Source organism: Drosophila novamexicana, unplaced genomic scaffold (assembly GCF_003285875.2).
Source record: "Drosophila novamexicana strain 15010-1031.04,08,12 unplaced genomic scaffold, DnovRS2.1 tig00000032-arrow-arrow-pilon, whole genome shotgun sequence".
NCBI lineage: Eukaryota > Metazoa > Arthropoda > Insecta > Diptera > Drosophilidae > Drosophila > Drosophila novamexicana.
This window is the reverse complement of record NW_020824769.1, coordinates 2,291-29,231: the sequence shown is the minus strand read 5'-3', so window position 1 is coordinate 29,231 and position 26,941 is coordinate 2,291. Positions and strand designations below refer to the sequence as shown.

Here is a 26,941-nt window from a genome sequence, read left to right as displayed (position 1 = left end):
AGTTTGTAGTTTGTAGTTGTAGTTTGTAGTTTGTAGTTTGTAGTTTGTAGTTTGTAGTTTGTAGTTTGTAGTTTATAGTTTGTAGTTTGTAGTTTGTTGTTTGTTGTTTGTTGTTTGTTGTTTGTTGTTTGTAGTTTGTAGTTTGTAGTTTGCCTCGTTTCGATTTTTCATGTTTCGATAAAAAGTGCCATTTGGTATGTCTATACATTGTATGGTTAGTGCTTTTTCCTGGCGCCACCGAGTTTCAAGATGTCCACCAGATCACCATTTTTAAAGAAACAGTTTTACTATGACAGTATGGTGTCTTTTTCCGCGTCTCCGACAGATGACAAGTGAGAAATAAGGGATTTATGTGACCAACTTATATACATACATATGTATATGTGAATCAAAAGTATGGAGATTCGGTTATATCACTAACTAGTGGTTATATGTATACAATATGTATGTACATATATACATATATCCATGTTTAACTTTGAAAGGTGACTGCTCCGGTCCGCATATGCGTACGTGTCCTTTTCCTTGACAGCCTTATGTATATGTATGTATGTATGCATCACGACCCAACAATCAATCGCTTCCACGCCCCGTCTCTTGTGCAATTAATACTTTATTGAACAAAGTAATGAAACTCAGAAAGCGGCCCCATTTTCATTCATTTTTGTGTTACAATTACATTATGTATTATTATTGTGAACATCAAAACTGACATGACTATCCCTAACATTTTCAAGACCCCGTTGTCCTTGTTGCGGAACAATCTACAAATTGTTAATGCTCTCGTGCATATATTAATATAAATTTCCTAGCCTCATTTGAAAGAAACCCTTTTCTTTTAATTATTTAAAAGACACATAGAATTTAAATTAATTTTATATGTATTAATTAATTAAAATTCTATGTCGTTTTTGGATCTTGAAACCTTAACCAAATGCTGCTTAACTAATTAGTTAGGCCTGTCAAAATATACAAATGGCAGCCTTGTAGTTGATGTAAGAACTAATGCAAGAGAATATTTAAATTATTGTAACCTCATTAATTTTCATTAATTTTAATTGTGATTTTTTTGTTTATTATGCTCTTTTTATTTGTGAAAAATTACAATGTCTTTTTGATGAATTTCATAAAAATGTTGACCTCTGCCTTCCGACACTTGTGGGTTAAATATTTATAGACATCGTCTTAGTTATCACTTTAAACACAAAAGGAAGCTTCCGTAAATATTAAAGCTTACCCAGACAGAGAGAAAAAATGCTTTGCATATGTAGTACATACATATGTACATACGTATGTAGACAAGTAAGATGCATGCATACCTGCAGATACACACATATGCGTGTATAAGTTTTAATAGAATTAATTTAAAAAAAATTACAGATGCACCAAGGCGACCGTGCACTAGTAAATTAATTAAACACTAACCTTGTCAAGGGTTATTATGATGGCCATTGAAATCAGCTTCAACGGAAAGCTAGACATGTCAATTACCGCATTCCTATGACAGGCCCATGTTAAATGTCCCGCTAAAACACATTGGCAGGGGTCTCCATCCCTAAGTGCCGGTAAGCTCCAGCACCAATCTACTACCTCGTCTTGCAGGAACCCCGTGTGTTGTGTTAGCAATATAAATCAGCGACCCGCGGTGTATTGCTTTGCAGACTACTGTACTGAAAAATGTGTTACATAATATTAAAATGTATATTCAATAATTGAACAATCAACAATTAATTTATTAAAATCAGAATGTATAAAAATGTATACATTTAGTTACGACTACCAGCAATATGTTAACCGCAAATCAAAAATGGAAAAAAAGTAAAAGCACTTTTTATTAAATTTGTAATAATCATTTTGGATGTAGATCACTTTTTAGATGTTAATTGTTCAAATTTGTGTGTTTACATATGTATGAACAAAAATAAATTTATTTTCTTATATATGTATACATATGTATTTCACTAAACGCTTTTCTATTTGAAATATAAGCTTAGCTGTTTATGTGTTATATTTTGTATCATGCAAGTTAACCGATGGAGTAGTATTTATTTAGTTTACATTCCGGTATTACACTTTACAAATGTTTGCCCTTGCATTCTATAGATAAATCTAAATTTGACGCCACCGACGCGTCTTTCCTTCTGATCTTCTCTTGTGCTTCTTTTAAAGAGCCTTAACAACAACATGCATTTGTTCGAACGTGTCAGAGTGTTCTCGATAGTGTGCGAAAGAGCATAACGAATCTCTATTAAGAGCAAGGTACCATTTTTTGCACTTCGCACTGCGAAAAACAAGCCAAAGAACAGAAGATCATCGAAAACAAAGTTCAGCTGTCTTTGTTTTTGTACGTTTATCGACTGGCACTGCGCTTGGTGGTATACGAAGAACGCAATTGGCCACCGCTCTCACACCCGACTCCCAATTGACTTTGCCAGAGCTACATAGAAATATTAAAATTATCAGTAGGTTATATTGCCATATTGGCAAAATCTCTATAAAAAATAATCAATATCTGGTGCATGTTGTAGCCTCGATTTTGTCTTCAGTTAAGTTCGCTCCGATGATATATACATTTTAATGGTCCTGCAACTGATGCCATTTTATGGCCAACACAGACTCTCTAAGGCACTCGCTCACTCTAACACACACACTCACACACACACACAAATTGTCGTACATGGCCATGAGCAAACGCAAGTATTCAACATCTCTGGCAGCATCTCAGCCAGCCAGCAGCTAAACTCATCATCATCCTCCACACCAGTTTGCACATCAGCTACTACAACACAACAGCAACAACGAAAGCTACGACGTCGTCGATGAGGGTAACATCGAGAGCTGCTAGCAGCAGGCGATTCGCAGATTTTATATTTCAGTTTCGTGTAAATCGTGAAAGCGGCTGGTCAGTTTTGTTTTTGGCTGCAGATCAACAAAAAATAAATAAATAAATAAAGAATATTTACTAAAAGAAAACTAAAAATCGTAAAAGGGGAAATGTGTTATACAAATTAAGTTTGAAATATTCATTGGTAAACAAAATAAAGATTTGCATTTTGTATTGTTTTGCATTGTTCATATCATCATTCGGAAAATCGCGAGTCAGTGCAATTGGCATTAAACCGGATACTCAAGATCTCCAAATTGAAGTCGTTGTCGTCAATGAGCAATAATTCGCCATAAGGTCAAAACAAATAAAAAGCCAGCCAAAGAGTAATATTAATGAACCTTCGGTCTACAAAAGCGTGGAAAGTGGCACAATTTTCCGCGGTACAAAACACAATTTAAAAACCTGGTATTGTCAGTTTTCAGTGCCTATTAATCATACACCTATAAACATATACATATGTAAACCAACACCTATCTCAGCCAGCTGAACAGCGCGTGTTTATTTCTGTTCGTAGGCAAAGAAAATTGCCAGACAAAATAAAAAAGCAAAAGAAAATTCGTGCAAGCCAAAGTAACATATTTATTTTTAACAATTTCGCAACCGTTCGAATTTTGCTCCAGTCCAGCGAATAGAAAATTCTGAACTGTACCGTGAGACAGACTGTCAGAGCAGCAATAGCAACAATAAAACTGATCGCTAAGAAAACCAAACAAGTAAGAGTTCGTATCTTTCGACTACGCAATACTCTGTTATCAGTATAACAGCACTGAAACTTAAGATTCATTATAAATGAGATCTTAAAAATTATATCAGATGTACAGTTTGTGATTTTCGGGGTGGGATTCGATAGCCTAACGGACATTTAAAAACACAATTAAAAAATATAAAAACATATTTATAAAATTATTATAATCATTGGTAAAGGCCTCAGCCAGGTTGAAAAGGATCTTACTGGTTATTGGATTCGTTACCTGAAGACTGTTACCCTTCAAACTGTAAGATCAGAAAGTACAAATTTTTGTATTTGTAATTTTGGTGATTAGCTCGATAACAGTGGAAGACTTAAGTTTTATTCTTAACACTTTGTATAGGATATCTAGCCTTAAACGCGTTTAACAAATAGTACATAGTATGCGCTAATTACGAACAGCTAAGTGGACACTGCTTCAAGCCAATATACCCCTTTTCATTTGTGAAAGTGTAAGAGTATATAAGCAGTGGCAGTCGGCAGTCGGCGTAGATCGGACATACAGTGACGTTGCGTGTTTGGTGAGTAATCAGTATTTCCATGTGTATCAAGTAAGAGTGTTCATGTGAAGAGTACATGACTAGGAGATACCTTGCACTCTTGTCTATAGCACATATTCAAATATATTTGAGCATATACATAAGTATGTGTATACGTCAATATAAAAAAATAAATTAAAAAACAAAAATGTTTGTGCTGAGTGACTGACTGCTAAAAAATATTCTTGCAAAACTTTAAGATGATTGTTATAATTATTAGTTTCTATGGGTTAAATGAACACTAAGGCCATGTTTTGTCTCCCTAAACAAAACATAATGGTTTTCATCCGTTAAACTTCAAACTTACTTTACTGGTTTACTTAAGTGTTCTGGTCGGGAATGCCTGACTTTGAGATTTCTTGAAGCCCACGCTGAGCTGTCATCATACGAATTTTCGCATCATCCTCATATACATATGTATACACAAAATCACAAATACACCCATGCTCCCTGTGGCTGCGCTTCTTTTTCTTTTAGCCGCACACTATGGGATATGCTTTCGTGATATGTTTACTTCATTGTTTATTGTCCGATATTTATGAAAATTTTAACTTATACTTCTGACATCGACGTATTATGCATACGGACGGACAAGGCTAGTCGACTTGGTTATTGGTGCTGACTTGGAGATGACTCCATCTGCCTGTTACGTACATTTGCGCAAAAAGATTATACACTTTTTTTTAAATCTTTGTTTCATTGAAGATTTAAAATCACCTGGCTGGAAAGTGGGGGTCGAAGATGGTAGTTAACTCCCTTTGTAAATATATATTACTAAGCACAGGCCTTTTTGTATTTTAGCATCCGACCAATACAATTAAATTTTTTACCAACTAACCTACACCCCCTTGCGGTGTTGGTAGACCATAAAAGAAACAAATGTAAACATATATAAAACTAGTGGAAATATCTCTATTTATAAAATATATTTTCAAAGCCCTACACAAGAACTTAATGAAAATGTGTGTCAGCCATTTTGACATCTGCAATTCTTGATGACATAACAGTTTTTTGATAACAACTCGATCGGCCTTGAAACCATTTTCGAGGATCTTTATGAAAATTCAATTGAATTTTAAATGTTAGGCACAAAAATAACATGGGCAAGGCCAGGGAATACCGGCTAATTATATTATTTCCTATGAGAAGAATTGGTTGATAAATAAATTATTGTATGAGAAACCGAACTTAGCTTTAAAAAGCTTCACTATGCTATTTATATATATGTGCAAAATCTTACCATCATCGGTATACGTTATCATACGGCTAAACAGGAACAATAGTTGTTTAAATGAGAGCCTAGATAAATTGAATATTTAGTGCATCTAGGTCTTATGGAAATCTCAGGAAACCGACGCGATAATACCAATTGATTGTCGGTTGGTAGATAAACAGATTGTTAGCTGGCCATTACATTAATTTAATCGGGATCGGATGTGTGTCCTTCTGCCTCACACCTGGTATAAAAATAATTATTAACGGTTCATTTAGATTAGTTTGGAAAGAAATAGTTTGCAGTTCGTCTCCCGTCTTAAGCATTTATAATTCACTCCTGCTATTTTAATTCATCACAACATACCTAATTCTAACTTATTACATTCTTCATATTTGTTTACAGAAAACCCGTAGTGGGGATACAATTGCCGCAATGTCGACAGCTACTTGCGCCCGTTTTTGCACACCGATTGCAGGCGTTGGCAAAACTTCAGCATCAACAAAAGGCATTACCTCCCCACAAATAAAAGCAGGAAGCGAAAGCCACTTGACACCAGTGTCATCGCAGCAGAATAAGAAGAAAAATCCTACAGCCAGCTCAACAACAAATAACGCTAATACAGAGGCCACATTTACGTTCAAGTTAGGGTCTGGCACTGTCGGAAGCGACGTGCGCGGAGACAGCTGTAGTGTGGCCTCTAGTGAGTCATCAGATCCCTTAGAATCGGATTATAGCGAGGAAAGCGATGAAGAAGAATCGCAACAGCAGCAAAAAAAACAGACGCAATCCACACACGTCAGCGCCAGCAGTCGTAGTAGCAGCAGCGTCACGTCAACGTCTGTGAATAATGATACCGTCGATGAAGATGGGAAGGACGATGGCCACGACACAGATGATGTCACCAATAACGAGGACTCCGATAAAAGTGATAATGACGACGGCAATGATACTGGCGATGAGGAGACTGACGACGAGTCCGAAGAAAGTAACAGCATTCAAACAGCAAAGGGTGTGCGTAAATATCATTTTGATAACTTTCAGATTATCAAAACTGTCGGTGAGTACCCGCCAAATCAATTCTCATTAATTTCTCAAACAAGTTTTTACAATCATCACCTCGCACTTACTAGTTTTACTGCCTCCGACATTGAACTTGTCTCGATTCACAGTACGAGACAGCAGTCCTCAATAGATAGAATTTCCCAAAAAGTGTGAATTTTTATAAAGTTTACAAATGTGTGTTTGAAACTAATCAGATTCCAAACAATAAATTGCATATTATCGCTTTTCATAACTTTTCCCCAGTTTCGGTGAAACCCGTTTTCATTGTGTTTATGTAGAGCTTTGAAAACATGTTTGAAGTAGACCGTGTTAAGCTTTAATCGGCCCTCATACAATACAATTAAACGTAAACCGATGTCGAAATCCTAATTTTTAAACCTGTATATCTCTAATAGCATTGTTACCGGAGAAAATTTCCAAATCGCTAAAACACGCATTCATTAAGTCCTTTTATAGGGCTTTGACAATTATTTGAAACAAATCGGATAAAACTTAAAACTTAACCAAACAATCTTAGAATCGCATTTTCTACCGGCAAAGCTTGAATTTTTCGAAAAGTGTGAAACACGTCTTAAATGATTTTTCGTATAGATCTTTGGCCCCCATTTTCACCAAAGAGATATGGATTTTTCGAAAAGTGCGAAGATCTTTAAAAATTATTTTGAGGCCGATCGGACGGCAAACAAGAAATTTACTAAATCGCTGAAACAGGTATTCCTTAAGGTGTATGTAGAGCTTTGAAAATAAGTTTGAAGCAAATCGGACAAAATTTAAAACTTAGCCCAAAAAATCTTTCAATTGCATTTCTTCTGAATATGTTTGGATTTTACGTCTTAAGTGATTTTTCATATAGATCTTTGGAAATAAATTTGACCGCGAAACGTCACCCACCAAATCTTTCAATCCCTTTTCCACCAACTAGGATTGATTTAAAAAAAAAAACGCGAGACACACCTATAATAAATTTTAAACATTTTTTAAGCTTTGAATATGAGTTTGAGGTCGATTGGATGGTAACCAAAAAAGTTTCATTCAAACATTTTTCGCTAATTACCCACTGTTGTGGGTTGAATTTGCCAAATCGCAGAAACACGTATTTATTAAGTTCCTTTGTAGAGCTCCGAAAAAAAGTTTGAAGCAAATCGGACAAAACTTAAAACTGCACCAAAATCTTAGAATCGCATTTTTTAGCGAGGATGCTTTGATTCTGCTAAAAATGTGAAACACGTATCAAATAATTATACCCTGAACCCATGGGTATACCCTGAACCAATGGGTATAAGGGTATATTGTATTTGTGCAATATCCAAATGTATGTAACAGGCAGAAGGAAGCATCTCCGACCCCATAAAGTATATATATTCTTGATCAGCATCAATACCCGAGTCTATCTAGCCATGTCCGTCTGTCTGTCCGTCCGTCCGTCCTTATGTATGAACGCAAGGATCTCAGAACCTATAAGAGCTAGAGACTTGAAATTTAAGATGTAGGTACTCCTAGTGCCTGCGCAGATCGAGTATGTTTCCGATAATCGATAACTTACTCCGTTTCCAAGCAATCGATAAAAATCGATATCGATATTTTGTTGTTTGGGCAATTTTGGTAAATAATAAGAGCTAGAGTTACCAGTCTGGACATACAGCTTCCAAAATAGAATATATATATGCATTTGATGTTAGAAGAAGAGGGTTCAGGGTATCACCTAGTCGGGAGCTCCCGACTAGAACTTCTTACTTGTTTTTCATATAGATCCTTGGAAATGAATTTGAGCGCGAGACGGCCCCACCAAATGGATAGATTTTCCAAAAAGTGGGAAACATCCCTGCTTGGAAACGGAGTAAGTTAGATTATCGGAAACAAACTCGATCTGCGCATGGACTAGGAGGACCTACAGCTAATATTTCAGCCTCTAGCTCTTATAGGTTCTGAAATGCTTGCGTTCATACATATGGACGGACGGACGGACGGACGGACATGCTTCCTTCTGCCTGTTACATACATTTGCACAAATACATTGTACCCTTTTTACACATTTTCAATGGGTTCAGGGTATAAAAAGAATTTCCCACGAAAACCTTCTCTTCGACCCATCGTTCTTATGTCAGCTATTTGATATAGTGGTTCCATGTTAACCGGCTTTTGCATGTATGTATGTATGGAGCACAGTGAATCAACTCGGCTGTTGATACTGATCAGGAATATATATACATTTTAGGGTCATCAATTACGCAAATTGAAGGCAATAAGAAATGCATCGCGCCCCCTTTTTACGAGTAATATAATTTTTTCGCACCCCAGACATTAAAGAAAATTACTTTCACGGTTTTTTCAATCTGCTTGCGTATTTTCACAAATCGCGTAATTTATTAAAATCATTAATTTAGTACACATCATGTATGCACATTTCTATATATGGGATTTAAAAATTCGATTTAGCTGGGGCAACGAATAAAGTAGTTTATCAATATTTGGATACCCTGATATATAGAATGATCAAAAATATATATATTATATCCATCTCCATAAGGTTCCTGTACAAAACTGTTATATCCTTGTTACTTTTCAAATTTTTTGTAAATGGGGAGAGTTGTCCACATGCCATTTTATCTTTAGTATTGAACGCTTACTTAATATAAGCTATTAACTAAGGCTTGTGTAAAATTGTAAAAAAATGTATATAAATACATATAAATATCATATACAACAGAACAGAATGATCGTTTTACACTTTTTGGAAAATCTATCCCTTGTTGGTGGAAATGGGTTTCAAAGATTTGGGGGGTGACGTTTCGCGCTTAAATTAATTTCCAAGGATCCATAAGAAAAATCATTTCAGACCTGTTTTACGTTTTTCGCAGAATCAAAGCTATCTCGGTTAAAAAGTTCACTCGTTCATTTTCTTGTCGTGAACTAAATCGGACATTTAGTTCACTCGTTCATTTACGCAGTCGGTTATGAACGGTGAATTCCGCTCAGCTATTCAGTCGGTCTTGAACTATTCGCTTAGTTCAGTTAGCTATTCAGTTGCACGCGAACAATATTTTCTGTGAGCTTAAAATCCAGCCATATTATTTGTTTGTTAGCAACTAAACATTTCAAAGGAATGTATTGTTCATGAATTTTAATGACCCGTTCAATCGAATTTGGTCTGAGCTAAACGACACAACTCTACCCGCTAGTATATATTAATATATATATAAATCCATATATCCATCCAATCAACAACCAAGTGATGGGGAATCATGCTAGTCTTGCGGTGAGAAGCTTGAAGCTAAAGAATAAACTATCGTTTATTAAACCTTTTATTCGCATTTACCACCCAGAAACTTATCAAATGTCTATCAAAAATCTCAAATGATTTTTCGTATAGATCTTTGAAAATAAATTTATCACGAAATTTTACACACCAAATCTTGGATCCCCATTTAAACCAAGAAAGTATGCATTCAAATGAATTTAAACAGAGATAAATTGATTGGGTTAATCGGAATGGATGTGCCGGCGGCTGATTGTTGTCTATGTATGCAACATATCTATATATTTGGATCATTTCAATTTTAATTGTTTGAATGGGGATTTTAAATGATTTAATAAGGAGTAAGCGCATTTCTTGGAACAGGCTCGCATATGCCGACTTAGACTGCTTACTTAGACTATTTAAGCCATAACCAGTAAGAGGTTCAAGTCGGGAGCTCCCGACTAGGGGATACCCTGAACCCTCTTCTTCCAACATCAAATGCATATATATATTTTATTTTAGAAGCTATATGTCAAATTTGGTGACTCTAGCTCTTATTATTTACCAAAATTGCCCAAAAAACGGATATCGATATCGATTTTTATCGATTGCTTGGAAACGGAGTAAGTTATCGTTTATCGGAAATAAATTCGATCTGCGCAGGCCCTAGGAGCACCTACATCTAAAATTTCAAGTCTCTAGCTTTTATAGGTTCTAAGATCCTTGCGTTTATACATACGGACGGACGGATGGACGGACAGACAGACGGACATGGCTAGATCGACTCGGCTATTGATGCTGATCAAGAATATATATACTTTATGGGGTCGGAGAAGCTTCCTTTTGCCTGTTACATACATTTGGATTTTGCACAAATACAATTTACCCTTGAACCCCTTAATGGGTTCAGGGTATAAAAATGTCTATGTTTGCAAATTACATTGCATACAAGCACTAATCAAACAATGTATTGTATGGTATGGAATGTTCAAACTATATACTTCCAGAAGCGTCAGCAATTAAATTCCGGATAGTCTTTGCGGTGGGAAAGAGTTTCATACACGGTTTTAAAATAATACTCTAGTTTATAATTATCAGAGGTATGTGGACACACTCTTTTTTGGTAGAAGATCCAGCACATTATGTGCTATTGTAGCTACCAAGGTTTCATACTGCGTGCGCGTTTGTGTCGATAACGTCTTTCGTAGGCTTAAAGGGAGTTGAGCCGTTTAATTAAAGAGGATAGATATTTCTACCACTATGGTTCCTCGAGAAAATAAAATAAACAAGCGTTGTGCGTAGTTTTCCGCATACTGTACAATTTCTAACTCTGTAACGGAGTTTGGCAAAAAGGTTTAGATTTTTAAATTCTGTCTTTTTATACGCTTGCAGAGGGTATTATAATTTTTTCGTGAAATGTGTAACGCATAGAAGGAGACTTCTCCGACCCCATAAAGTATATATATTCTTCATCCGCATCAACAGCCGAGTCGATATAGCCATGTCCGTCTGTCTGTTTCTATGCGAACTAGTCTCTCAGGTTTAAGGCTATCTTTATGAAACTATGCAGAAGTCCCTCTTTCTGTTGCACGCAGTACATATGTCAGAACCAGCTGGATCGGATCACTATATCATAAAGCTGCCATAGGAACGATCGGTCGAAAACTAGGTTTTTGATTAAAAGCCTTTTTTGTTTATTAAGATATCTTGACCATCTTAACACTCAGCCTTTTATTGTATTTCATATAAAATCATTATAAGCAGGTAACAAGAATCGGGTGATTAATTGAGTATTTTTGGCTTCGATTTACTTACGCTAAGTATGCCGTTAAACTGTAGATCAGTCATAGCTTATGGATCCAGTTAGTTAGTTACTCAGCGCCAATGTGGATTGTTACACGAATGCATAATTGTATGGCATCTAAGTGCTCTGTAAGTTGTGCAGACCGATTTCGTACATCAGGTCCTCAAACCAGAAACAGACAAAAAGTTAACTAAAACTTAAAACTTTCGAAAGCAGTGCAGATCTATGTATGTATGTATCTAACAATTTGATTGACTTGTATAGTGGTCCAATGCTTTTCTAGAAAGCCGAAATGCTGCGTTGGAGATATTCATTGGCCTAATAAGAATTGGTCGATTTCGGGAAAAAGAAGCATGCTGCACAATAATGGATGTTATTACCCTTCCCATGGTTTTGTATGGTTAAAATAATAGGTTAATGGATATTTAACGGATTTTATTATTTCTCTTTTTGCGATATGGCAGCGCGTCACAATGACTTAAGATAGCGGGTAACGGAGGAAGTTTAAAAGAGATTTATAGCGAAGTTGTCAGTACAGGCCCATTCATCGGACGGGTATTTTAAGTAATTGATTAGCTTTCCACAGAGGATGCTTTGAGCTGGTTGGAGAAAGTTGTTCGACGTGTTAAACGCACTGTTTTCCTCCTTGAATACTCTGGTGATGTTACTAGTTCGTATTATTGCAGTTGGTGAGTGCGGCATTCTCGTCTTATTCTTCGTTAGTGGAGTTGGCTTAAATTGGGAATTAAGCGGTATGAGTAACACGTGTTGCTTCGATGAATGGTAGCTTAGATTAAAACATCTCCAGGAATTTGTAAAGTAGTAGTATATTAGCAAGAGCTTGCTAGTAGGTATGAGGGTTCTTATAAGCGTAATGTCTATAATGTTAAATTGCAAAAGTTACGCCGGAAATGGATTAAGCCTGAATAGCTGAAATTGTAATTTGTATCCTTTAGAGAAAAGGCTAGTAGTATTAGCACTATTTTTCATATAAACATAATGTTACAAACTATCAACCTATCTTTTTGAATAGCACCAGCAACTATGGCATTAAACTAAAACAATACTACACTAAAACAATAATACCCCAGGTTTCGAACCCTAATCCTCGCTGTTTAATTTCCTTAATAACACTCTGTTATTTAATTTAAACATTTCATCTGCCGAGGACTGCAACGCCAGAAGTAAACAGTCTGAATATTTAAGTAGGAGTTTATATATTTATATTATTTGATACTTGTAAAACTTTGTGTCTAGCTCTTATAATTTATGAAATTTGCTTAAAATCGATATCGATTTTAATCGATTGCTTGGAAACGGGTTAAGTTACCGATTATCGGAAACAAACGCGTAAGCGAATATAAGTATATACTTAATGAGGTCGGATACGCTTCCTTCTGGCTGTTACATATATTTTACCCATTTTTAATGTCATTATACGAATTGAGGCCTGAGGAAAATTGACTGCTTTGTGTTAAGATTCTTTACATTCTGAAGTTCTTGAGTTTAAACTTAGCTCACTTTTAAGCAATGATAACGACCGACTCGACAACGAACGACATACCGGTAATTATTTATTTTTACAACCTTCTAATACTCTTGTCCCATAACAGCAGAGCCGTTGAAGCCATGTCCGTCTGTTGTTTCTTATTTCCTATTATTGGTTACTTGTCAAAATTCGGTAATAGTTCTTAGATTTAATGCGCATTTTTGATTCTCCAAAAAAAAATTAAAATCTGTGAGTTAAATTGGCTAATATTTATAATAAATTGTCGTCCAAAGGTTCGCTTTAGGTACTGTCGTAAGCTTTGATTTATTTTCAAAGTCGTTCAATATAAGTATTTGCTTTACATACTTAGCTTTCGCCTAATTATTTGGAATGCCTATCCATAACGGTCCCGGCAACTGAGCTGCGTAGGAATGGCAGGTTTTGTTATGACAACTGAATATATATAGGTCGGTCAGATGCAGTCGTTGTTGTTACTCTACTTGTGAACGAGACAGTAGGTTTCACCGAAACCGGTGAAATCGATGAAAAGCAATGCACGGCAAGGTATTGAACCTTGTTTAGCGCAAAGTGTAATGCCAAAGCTGTCTGTCGTGTACCGTTGGTGTATTAATAAAGGTCGGTGACACTAGCAAATTATCAGCGTTGTTACGTTGAATCGATTCGAGTTTTGCACGAAATTAGATCCATGCCACGAAATGAACTATTCTTGTTTCCATCTTTAAATGAGAACACCTAACTGTTTACAGAATAACTATTTTTCTAGACCACAATAAAAATGATGGATCTTTCTTATTGTTCATTGTATTTATACAAGTTTTAATATACTAGCGGGTATTGCTCTGCCTTGCCCGTGGCACGTATAAAAAAAATGTTCCCAAAAAGCTTTAAATGAATTTGACGCTGATCGGTCGGTAAACAAACAACTTTCATACAAACGTTTTCCGCAAATTTACCACTGATCGCTGGAACAAGTATTATTTAAGTTCCTATGTAGAGCTTTGAAAATAAGTTTGAACCAAATCGGACAAATCTTAAAACTTAGAAATCTTAAAAGTCTTAGAATCGCACCAAATCTTTGACCTCCACCAAGGAGGAATGGATTTTTCGAAAAGTGTGAAACACTCCTCAAATGAATTTGAACAAAGATTTTTGAAAATAAGTTTGAGGCCGATTGGATGGTAAACAAAAAAGTTTTATACAAATGTTTTTCGCGATTTTGCACACTTACGGATGGAATTTCCCGAAACCCCGTCTTAACGTGCACCTTCATCACATAAGGTAAGGATAGTGAAAACGTTTAACGTTCACAATTGGTTGCAGCATCTTGTTTGTTATGCAAAACTTTTGCTTAGCAAAACCATTATTCCCATATCAATCAATGAAAAATTAAATAATGCGTTCCAGGTCGAAAAAAATACACTCTAATATGTTTCTATTTGAACTTTTTTTGAAAGAAAGTAATATAAAATGCAAAAAACTTTTAAAGAACTGAAAAAACACACCAAATATTTTAAATTCAGCTTTTATTGAAAGGAAGTTCAATGAAACGTATAAAATTTTTTAAGAAACTGAATATATATTGGGTGGAAGGAGACAATCTGAAATTAAAACAATTAAAAGCTTCTAGTCGGGAGCTCCCGACTTGGGGATACCCTGAACCCTCTTCTTCCAACATCAAACGCATATATATTCTATTTAGAAGCTATATGTCAATTTTGTTGACTCTAGCTCTTATTATTTACCAAAATTGCCCAAAAAACATGATATCGATATCGATCCTTATCGATTGCTTGGAAACGGGGTAAGTTATCGATTATCGGAAACAAACTGGATCTGCGGGAACTAGGAGCACCTACATCTAAAATTTCAAGTCTCTAGCTCTTATAGATTCTGAGATCCTTGCGTTCATACACACGGACGGACGGACGGACAGACAGACGGACATGGCTAGATCGACTCGGCTATTGACGCTGATCTAGAATATATATACTTTATGCGGTCGGAGATGCTTCCTTCTGCCTGTTACATACATTTGCATTTTGCACAAATACAATATACCCGTATACCCATTTTCAATGGTTCAGGGTATAAAACAAAAATAGTGATATGCTAAATAGCTATGTTTTGATATCGATTCTTATCGATTGCTGGAAAACGGGGCAAACTATCGAGCCCTTAGGTCCTATAGACTCCGAGATTGATGGAAGGAACGACAGACGGAAATTGCTTAAGGTCTAAAAACTATATAGTCGTTTAACCGCTGTAAATAGACCGTATAGGTTTATTCTGTATATTATATATATTCCGAAAATTTATAAGCGTATGTTATGAAAATTGTTTTTTGGCAATTTGCCCAAAATTCATATACTATAGCTAGGAGCTGTTGGTGGTAGGGAGGATAGTGGTGACATAGCTTGCTCACCTTGGATGCTTGTCTTGGCGCGATTACACAAACGAATTGAGAATATTAAATTATAAACAATTTTCGGCGCCTTGCGGTTTGCAGTTGTTATTAATAAAATGACCTAAATGCATATTGCATAGTATGACAAATTACACAAATCAATGCCGAAAGACACAGCAACTAACCAGAGTTATCATACACCCTACATTACGTTACGCTATATGACAGCCAATAAACGGCAAAGACAGACCACGTTTTTGGTAGATTTAAGTGTCCAAATAAAGGGTATATACTTTTTTCTCTCGTAAAATTTTTTTAAAAAAAAGATTTTTAAAGTTAGTCGTTTTATTTTCCAGCCGTGGATCGGCTGCCCGGTTCAAAATTCGCAATCCTTAATTATCCGATCGAGCTAGTTGCACTAGCCTCATACTTTACCAGCATTACGTTTTTATGGCAGCATACATAACTACTTATATGTATATCAATAGAAATCTATTTTTGAATTCACAAGGAACACTCGCATCTAAATGTATGCTTGTGTGCACATTTGTACAAAACTCTTGCGCTTTGCGCCAGCTGCTTGCCAATATGACCATAACCAAAAATTTGTTAGTTATGTATTTCATTTATTTTGTATTTATTATAAATTAATGGTCGACAAGCGAGCGTCAACCTAAGTATTTAATATACAAGAGTATACAAATTAAACGGTAAGAGCCTAATCGCAACGTTGGAGGTATTTTATTTGCCTGTCCGGCCAGCTATGACCCTTTTCACCAGTTTAATTTTGTCAGAGACGTTATTAGAGTCCACAGCTAAAATTGAAATAGTTAGTACAGATAAAAAATAATCTTAATTGAACATTATTATTTTAGAATGTAAAATAAACCAGCGGGTAGTACCCGGCTTTGCCAGTGGCAAGTTTTGTTCTAAAATTTTTAGATATTACTTTGTTATTCAGTTCTCGCATGTGGAAAATTTAAACATGGGTAAACCAAAAGCTTTCGTACAGTTGGTTTCCACCAATTGACCAAAGTTATAGCTGGAATTACCAATTTAGTGTGTCAGTTTCATTTTTGCGGCTTGCATTGTTTTTGTAAAAGGGTATCGGGCATGTAACATTTGAATATTGTTTGTAATGATGTGTTGTTTGTAATTACAATTTCAAATATCATATGACTCTGTGCACCATGACATTTTACTTATTAAACTTGATCGAATAGGTTTCCCCCTGTCTCTTTTGCTTTGGATTAATTCTTATTTAAAAGGTAGGACCCAAAGAGTAATGGTGAGGCTGACTACCTCTAAACGGGTTCACGTTACTTCTGGTGTTCCTCAAGGTAGTCATCTTGGACCTAAGCAAGCGATGTGACAGGCTTAAAACACTTTCGCGGGAGTTGTTGACATTTTCTATATAATTCGGCAGTAAACGTAGTAAAAAAGTTAAAAATGCAAGCGAAGAATACAGATGTGGCCGCAAAATATATTTTGGGCGACTGCATTCGCAAATGTACGTAGATACTCATTACAGCCATCCATACACAAGCCAATGAAATGGTCGTGAGCTGACGAATGATCACAAAGACGTCTGTGTCAAGTGGACCCTCGGTTAACGAACGAACCCCGCATAACGAACAAATTTTTTTGGGAAAAAAATTTCTTTTAACGAACGAAGTTTCGCATAACGACCAACGAAAAAGGTGGATAGCAATGACATCGCTGAGCTTGTGCCAGAGCAGAGTGAAGATCTTACTACCGAAGAGCTTGTAGAATTGCAATGTGCTTTACAGCAAGATGTTGAAAAGCAGACTTTATCTGACGAGGAGATAACAGAAGAACAGCAACCGTCTAGTTGCAATCAGAGAAATGCTCAAAGCATGGGAATCTGTGGCATCATACGTTAAAAAGCATCACCCCAATTAGACAGAGGATATACGTGCAACATTCAACGACAATGCTGTGTCTATTTCAACAAATTTTGAAGCGACGTCAGAAACAAAACGAACTCTAGGCAGTTTTTGGTTTAAAAAACTAGGTATGCATTTACAACATTTTAGATTGTCTCCTTCTGTCAATACATATTCAGTTCCTTAAAAATTTATACGTTAATTAAACTTTCTTTCATATAAAAGCTGAACTTAAAATATTTGGTTGTAATTTTTTCAGTTCTTTAACGTTTTGTTGCATTTAATATTACTTTCTTTAAATAAAAGATCAAATTGAAACATATAAGAGTGTATTTTTTTTCAACTTTGAACGCATTATATTATTTAACATTGATTGGAAATGGGAATAATGGTTTTGCTTAACAAACGTCTTGCATAACGAACAAGATGCTGGAACCAATTGTGTACGTTAACCGAGGGTCCACTGTATATGATATCAGTGCTTATGACCGACAAGATGTGGAAGCCCAGACCCGCGTAGCCTGCTGCCCGATACCGGGACTTCACGATCAGGCTTTGTTATGAGTCCGGGCGACTATACACAGTTTAATATTTTAATTAATAATGGACTTTTGGAAAATTTGTATACCCATTTAAAATGGATAAAAAGGGTATATTTTATTTGTGCAAAATGCAAATGTATGTAACAGGCAGAAGGAAGCATCTCCGATCCCATAAAGTATATATATTCTTGATCAGCATCAATAGCCGAGTCGATCTAGCCATGTCCGTCTGTCTGTCTGTCCGTCCGTCCGTCTGTCTGTCCGTCCGTCTGTCAGTCCGTCCGTCCGTCCGTCACTCCGTCCGTATGTATGAACGCAAGGATCTCAGAATCTATAAGAGCTAGAGACTTGAAAGCTAGAGACCTAGTGCCTGCGTAGATCGAGTTTGTTTCCGATAATCGATAACTTACTCCTTTTACAAGCAATCGATATCGACATCCTGTTTTTTGAGCAAATTGGGTAAAAAAAGAGCTAGAGTTACCAAACATGATATGTTGCTTCTAGAATATATATATGTCAAGTATCTCTCATTTTATGCCTATCGCCACCTCCCGCTACCACCACAGAGCTATAAATCAAGTTAAAAACCCAATTTATATTGCAACCAATTTAAGCAACAATTTAAATGCAATTGACTTTTTCAGAATACACAAATATTTTATGGTACAATAAGATATACTGTAGAAAATTTCATAAAGATCGGTTAAGAAAAAAACAAAGTTATTCGCAAATGCATAATTGGATGGGGCAGCTAGCGAAACTTTAAGAATTTCTGTATACATGTACACACACATTCATGCGTGTCTGCTTCGCATTCCAACAGCATGGTAAATGCGACTTTATTCTGTAATGATATTTTACTTCCCTTTTATACCCTGAACCCATTAAAAATGGGTATAAGGATATATTGTATATGAGCAAAATCCAAATGTATGTAACAAGCAGAAGGAATATTCTCTGACCCCATAAAGTATATATTCTTGATCAGCATCAATGGCCGAGTCGATCTAGCCATGTCTGTCTGTCTGTCCGTCCGTCAGTCCGTCCGTCCGTCCGTATGAACGCAAGGATCTCAGAACCTATAAGAGCTAGAGACTTGAAATTTTAGATGTAGATGCTCCCGCGCAGATCGAGTTTGTATCCGATAATCGATAACTTATTCCGTTTCCAAGCAATCGATAAAAATCGATATCGATATTCTGTTTTTTGGGCAATTTTGGTAAATAATAAGAGCTAGAGTCACCAAACTTGACAAATATTCTAAAATAGTATATATATGCATTTGATGTTGGAAGAAGAGGGTTCAGGGTATCCCCTAGTCGGGAGCTCCCGACTAGAACCTCTTACTTGTTCTAAGATGTTTTTAAGCGAAGCTCTTAGGTTTTAAGAGCTAGAGCCCCAAACTTTATATGTAGTTTCTAGTATAGTTGATACAGGATATGTATATTAACTATCCGTATTATTTTGTTGCTCAAAAGCTGGGCAGTGACTCGGAGTGAGTTCTGAGCTGCTGTTTTTTTTTCATGATGTCAAAATAGAACAAATATCCTCCAATGGTCCAAATCTTTGGGATATCCTTGCGTATCTTAAGGTCTCTAAAGGTTTTTGATAATTCAAAGCGTGATCTGCAATGGTATAAGCACATTTTGAATGGTATGATCTCCCAAAGTATGTAGTGCTTCTTTTGACTAGTGCATTCTTGAGATTTCGTGTCAAGCTTGGGTGTTTCAGAGGCAGAGAAAACATCAATACTTTGCATAGGCACATGTAACAATTTAATGACATGGCTATATCTGTCAATCGTAGAAGACCCACCATTGATGCTTTTTTTTTTTTAGACATTCAGCCAGTTTTGCCCTAGTTTCACATAACATTTTCCTGGGATTGTGATAAAAATGGAGAATTATGATTTACATTGTGGTGTAATACAGGCAACAGCTTTCAACAAGAACTTCAAACTTTGGGCTACCCGTTTCGCAAAGTTTTCAAAAGTCAAAATATTTCATGGCAAATGCATATTCTATTCTATTCATTCTCTATGCAGATGTGTAAGATGTGTATCGGGCAGGTTTTCTAAAATGATATACATATCATAAAAGATTAAATGGTATACATTAAAGTAATTATGTAATACAGGGGTGAGGAAAAAAAACAACATTTTAAAATTTACAAAATAATAGCTTCTAGGAAGAGTTAAGACTTTAAAATCGGTTATTAGATTCTTAAGTAATGATCAGAAATGCAAAAAAAAGTCTTGTCCTGCACCACACTACTACACTGAAATTCAAATCATTGTATAGACCAAGCCACAAGGATTCATCCTCAACAAGTAAGAGTGGTCTAGTCGGAAGTTCTCTCATCTGGTGTCGAGCTCGCACCGACCGTATTATTTTGTTGCCAGAACCACACCAAAAATGAATTAAATTGCACACATAATACACAGCATTGAACGCAATACAATCGCAATTGAAGTTATGATTATAGAATTCAATAAAGCACATGTATACTGAAATTATTAAGGCGATAGCTATAAAATGAAAGATACATGGTCCTTATAGACAATTCTTGAAGTTTAACATATTTACTTATGAAATAGGATTCGATATCGATTTGAATCAATTGCTTGAGAAAAGGACAAGGAAAAAACGCTGGTGCTGCGCGGGAACTAGGAGAACCTACGACTAATTTAATTTATCTATCTATATCAGACATGCCAATATGAACTCACTTTCTATGTTGATCAAGTATATATACTCTATGGGGTCTTCCTTCTGCCTGTATGTATGGAACATTAGCACACTGATTAATGATGTAATTTATTAACCATCTTCAACGAGTACAATGCATGAAAAGAATATGTGTTTGAAAATGTTGGCGTTTTTAATTGATACGATTCGGATGGTACCTAAAATTACAAGCGATATAAAATCGAAAAAAAAGAGAATCCAGAAAACATCACCCGCACAACCGAATAAGCTCGTGTTCTCAAGCTTATGTATTTGACCCTTATTGTCATTTCTTGCTTAATTCGTATTTCTCTCTTTGATTTCAGGCACTGGTACATTTGGACGGGTTTGTCTATGCCGTGATCGTATTTCCGAAAAATACTGTGCTATGAAAATTTTGGCTATGACAGAAGTCATACGCCTTAAACAAATTGAACATGTTAAGAATGAACGAAATATATTGCGTGAAATACGACATCCTTTCGTCATCTCCTTGTAAGTACTATGTATCTGGACCTTACATTTTCCTGAAATATATATAATATACTGATGAAATGAGAAACATGTCTGAAATAATTCCTTTGAAATTGGCTTAAAACAATTCGGGAACAGATCTTTTACAATATGTTTGATTGCAAACAAAAAATGTTCATGAAACCATATTACATTAATTTAAAATAGCTTCGGATGGATTATCCTTAATCGATAAACACGGTAAGTTCGGTTTGGGGGCTTTGAAAGTTTGAAGTCGATCGCCCAAATCTAAAACTTCGCCAAAAAACCATTGCAACTCATTTTCCGAAGAGGATTTTGGGGATCGTTTTTTTTCCGGCTACTACTACGAATGCTAACCATTAGTGTATACGATAAATACTGCGTTAGCTTGATTCGTATGTCGGTGATTATGAGAGCCATGTTACTTGCTAATTCAATAATACTTTTATCAATCGGGAGAGGCAGTCGAAAAAGGACGTTATACAAAATATTCCGTAATATGGCTTGGGTAGGAGAACAAGCCTTAGATTTCCCATATTTTATTTAGCTTTAGATTTCTAACGATCATTAAAACTGTGGTAACCGTAACTTCGCCAATTATTCACCAGACTGACCGCTTTGTGAGCCGATTAATTAATTGTAGACCTAATCCAGAAGGTTTACTTGGGTGACACATATGTAATTCTAAGAAATTTTTTTGTTTTCCCCATGCCGACAACATTTGCTGTATGGTCGTGGCCTGCAGCTCATAGGAGTAGCTGCTACAACAACCAAGGCTCTACATTGGAGTCTTTCTTGGACGAATAATATGAATGACAAATGCATTTTAAAATATCTTCGATTCTTATTATCCAATCTTTTTTAACAAATATAGCATGCGAATTTTATACCCTGAGCCCATTAAAAATGGGTATAAGGGTATATTGTATTTGTGCAAAATGCATTTACAGGCAGAAGGGAGCTTCTCCGACCCCATAAAGTATATATATTCTTGATCAGCATCCATAGCCGAGTCATTCTAGCCATGTCCGTCCGTCCGTCCGTCCGTCCGTCCGTCCGTATGTATGAACGCAAGGATCTCAGAACCTATAAGAGCTAGAGACTTGAAATTTTAGATGTATGTGCTCCTAGTGCCTGTGCCGATCGAGTTTGTTTCCGATAATCGATACCTTACTCCGTTTTCAAGCAATCGATACCGATATCCTGTTTTTTGGGCAATTATGGAAAATAATAAGAGCTAGAGTCACCAAACTTGACATATAGCTTCTAAAATAGAATATATATATGCATTTGATGTTGGAAGAAGAGTGTTCAGGGTATCCCCTAGTCGGGAACTCCCGACTAGAACCTCTTACTTTTTTTTTTCTTGGTGTGGCTGTTGAGTAGAGTCGACAGCAGTAATTTGGTTAGTTGCGAGTTCGAACCCAGCCAAGGGAACTTTTTTTTAAATTTATTTAGTGTTGGAATAAGAGGGTTCAGGGTATTTCCTAGTCGGGAGCTCCGTACTTGAACCTCTTACTTGTTTAGGTTTGTTTTCTTGCAGAGGGGCTGCTGGTAGTGTTGGTGGAACTGATGGCTGGAGTGAGTTTTTTGGCAGTATAGAAAATATTTCTTGTTCTAAAGATTTTGCCGCTTCATCGGCATTGGAAGCATAGAAAAATCCGAACTTTTTGAACCTGGGCTCTAAAGCTGTCGCGAAGCTGGTAGCAGTTCTTGTTTCGTAATGCGAAAATCTTTTTGGTACTCGCTTCTTGTTTAACTCAACTGCAGAGTGCTGCCTTTGCTTTTTTGCGACGAATACGGACGGACGGACAGACGGACGGACTTGCCTAGATCGACTCGGCTATTGATGCTGATCAAGAATATATACTTTATGGGGTCGGAGATGCTTCCTTCTGCCTGTTACATACATTTGGATTTTGCACAAATACAATATACCCTTTTTACCCATTTTAAATGGGTTCAGGGTATAAAAACATATTATCAATACTTGATTGACTTACATATTAGAAATGACGGATTGACGACATTTATCATTAAAACCTTTTAATCTGCTTTATCTTGTAATTATAATCTTTCCTTTCTTCGTCTTACAGAGAATGGTCCACCAAGGATGAGTCTAATCTATACATGATCTTGATTATGTTTGCGGCGGTGAGCTGTTTACATATCTGCGCAATGCAGGGAAATTTACTAGTCAAACTTGTAAGTTGGACCTAAGTCGATCCCACAAAAAATAAAAGCTTTTTTTCTTCAGCGAATTTCTATGCAGCTGAAATTGTCAGTGCTCTTGAATACCTGCACTCACTGCAAATTATATATCGGGACTTAAAACCAGAGAATTTGTTAATAAATAGAGATGGCCATATAAAGATAACCGATTTCGGCTTTGCTAAAAAGCTCCGTGATCGAACATGGACATTATGCGGCACGCCTGAATATATAGCTCCAGAGATAATACAATCTAAAGGCCACAACAAGGCAGTCGACTGGTGGGCGTTGGGTATGTTATACTGAAGCCTATGTTTCACCATAATATTATTTCGTTCATTTTTTACAGGTGTACTTATTTATGAAATGCTCGTGGGGTATCCGCCATTTTAGATGAGCAACCATTTGGCATTTACGAAAAGATATTGAGCGGCAAAATTGAATGGGAGCGCCACATGGATCCATTGCTAAAGACCTAATAAAAAAGTTGTTGGTAAATGACCGAACAAAGAGACTGGGTAACATGAAGGTAGGAAGTAAATGTTATTTTTGAGTATTTCGTAATAATTAGAGATACTAGCTTCAATAAAATACCATGATAAAAGACTGGACAAATTAATTGCTTATGATGTTTTTTATCTCAGGTTCTTGTCGGCGTCAATAGCTGAATCGATCTAGCCATGTCCGGTTGTCATGTGCATTAAGAAAAAAAAAAGGTCCACGATAACTGCCTTGAGGTACACCAGAAGTATCGTCACCCTCTTTCGAGGTAGTCAACCTCAGCATATAAAGCCATGATAGTCATGCTACCCCTATAATCTAGGCATCCATGTCTGTCCCGTCCCGTCTAGCCGTCCGTCTATGCGTATGTAGGTACCCAAGCGTGGAACGAGTTTGTTTTCGATAATTGATAATTTTTCCGGTTTCTAAGCTATCGATAAAATATATCGAAATCCTTTTTTTTTTTATATTTCTGATTTAGATTCTGGAATAGTAAGATCAAATCTCGTTTTGTAGTTATCGTTTTTATAACCTGAACCCATTAAAAATGGGTATAAGGGTATATTGTATTTGTGCAAAATCCAAATGTATGTAACCGGCAGAGGGAAGCATCTCCGACCCCATAAAGTATATATTCTTGATCAGCATCAATAGCCGAATCGATCTAGCCATGTCCGTCTGTCTGTCAGTCCCTCCGTCCATCCGCCCGTCCGTCCGTCCGTATGTATGAACGCAAGGATCTCAGAACCTGTAAGAGCTAGAGAAATTTTAGACGTAGGTGCTCCCAGTGCCTGCGCAGATCGAGTTTGTTTCCGATAATCGATAAATTACTCCGTTTCCAAGCAATCGATAAAAACCGATATCGATATTTTGTTTTTTGGGCAATTTCGGTAAATAATAAGAGCTAGATTCACCAAACTTGACATATAGCTTCTAAAATAGAATATATATATGCATTTGATGTTGGAAGAAGAGGGTTTAGGGTATCCCCTAGTCGGGAGCTCCCGACTAGAACCTCTTACATGTTTGTGCTGTGTATGTGCTGATATTTCAATTTTTTCGATTGATACTAAAGGAAGTATCTCCAACCCCACAAAGTAATATATTCTTGATCAGTATCAACAGCGGAGGCGATATTGCCATGTCCGTCTGTTAGACTGTATGTTTCTATGCGAGCTAGCCTCTCAGTTTGAAAGGTATTGTCATGAAGTATTTTTTTTTAAATTTACTATGCTTTTCATATATTATAAAATCCTAATAACATCGGACCACTTTATCAAATACTATCATGTGAACGAACGGTCGAAAATAAAGTTGTTGTATGGAAAACTTTTTTGTTTTTCAAGATATTTTGACCAAGCTCAGGATTTTTATTATAAAAAAGTTTAATTTGTTGCCTTCTTTTTCTCTATAATACCGCAGAATGGTGCTGATGACGTTAAGAGGCATCGGTGGTTCAAGAACTTAAATTGGAATGACGTCTAACAAGAAGCTTAAGGTAAGTGGTACAAACAACACAGACTCATTTTGATTGTAAACTAGTCGCCTAAAAACGAATGGATGTATACGATGAATTATGTCAGTCTAGCCATGATGATTGGAGATAGAGATTAGAATGAAGAGAATGTATTAAACACAGTACTAGGCACATTCCGACAACTGAATACATTCGTAAAATGTAAATATAGATTTTCTTTAAAAGTAACAGTGCGCTAGAGTAGAGTACCTGACTGGTAGACACCTTAAATCCAACGTCGTGCTTCAGGTATAAATTACAAATTCCTTCTATGTTAACATCAACACAAAAAACACACATACATATCGAAAGTTTTTCCATTTTGGAATTAGGACTGTGCAAAAGGAAAGTCCATACGCGTATCGTAATAAGTGCTAATCCCTTGTTTGTAAACGAACCGAACATACATATTTGTAACGATCATATGATTAAAATAATAAACAAATCTTGCATAAGTCACGTTCAATTCTGTATACAGGATAGCTTAGATTAAAACTGACACTGTTATAGTGTGTCTTTAATTATTAACCGTTTTGTGTGTTTATTGCAGCCACCAATTTACCTGATGTCCATCATGATGGTGATACAACAAATTTTGATGATTATCCCGAAACGGATTGGAAGCCCACCACTGCAATTGACCAGAAAGATTTGCAGTTATTTAATGATTTCTAAACGAAACTAAAAATAGAACAATAGATTCAATCGTTAATTTATTTAATATGTGCAAAATTAAGCTGTGCAAAAATTTAATGTAATCATAATTAAACAAATAAGTGTTAAACAAGTATAAAATTCATAGCAAAATGGCTAAAAGAGTTTAATCTTTTTGAGAGGGCACCCCTATCCCTAAAATTTATATATTATTGGTCAGCAACAGCGGCCAACCTGATCTAGTCACTTATATCTTTTCGTCGTGCATTTTCGACGAGGTGCCCTCGTCTTACTTGATTATATAGGTATTAAGCAAAAACGAGAAATAAAAGAATACTAGAAGAATACTAAACGAGTTTACCTAAAAATATACTTTAAAATTCAAAGTATTTTTTAAGATCATAGCTAAAATTCATTCATTTGATGAAGGGAAAGAAACTCTGTTCGTTTTTTTTTAACACACTGAAACGATTGAAAATGGGCAAAGAGTTTTGTGCAAATGTAGGTAACAGACAGAAGGAAGCATTTCCGAATACAATATATATTATTGATCAGCATTAATTGCGGAATCGATCAAGCAAAGTCCTGTCCGTCCGTATTTAGGATCGCTTCAAACTAAGAACTTATAAGTGCTAGAGTGATAGTGCCCGCGCAATACGTGTTCCAATAATCGCTCAAATCGATATCGAAATCCAGTTTTGAGTAAAATAAGGTTAGATTCTCGAATTTCACATTTTGTTCGATGATGGATTGCTGTTATGGCTCTTGAGTAGAGGGGATGGAAAGTATGTTTTCGAGACATAACATCTCATTATTGTATAAAGTACATCTTACCTCACCCCGTAGCTGTAATACGCTTCTCATACTGGGACTACATTTTTGGCTTTGAGTTCCATTTGTTTTATATTGAGCTTCTATGTTTGTCTTCGGTCCAAGTACATTTCTAACTATTTCGGGGAGTCAGTATAGTGATGCCATTGA

At 36.1% G+C, this 26,941-nt stretch overlaps 1 protein-coding gene across 1 annotated transcript; it reads left to right on the top strand.

Annotated features, from left to right (window-relative positions):
- Positions 1–2,916: 2,916 nt before the first annotated feature.
- LOC115771304 (cAMP-dependent protein kinase catalytic subunit 3-like) lies at positions 2,917–26,038 on the top strand. The gene is given in 11 exon segments (XM_030716941.1): positions 2,917–3,600; positions 5,793–6,447; positions 20,910–21,078; positions 23,175–23,212; positions 23,215–23,283; positions 23,336–23,581; positions 23,639–23,677; positions 23,680–23,751; positions 23,754–23,818; positions 25,213–25,274; positions 25,840–26,038. Coding segments are annotated over 10 exon segments (1,527 nt in total). The 5' UTR covers positions 2,917–3,600; positions 5,793–5,822; the 3' UTR covers positions 25,982–26,038.
- The last annotated feature ends 903 nt before the right edge of the window (positions 26,039–26,941 follow it).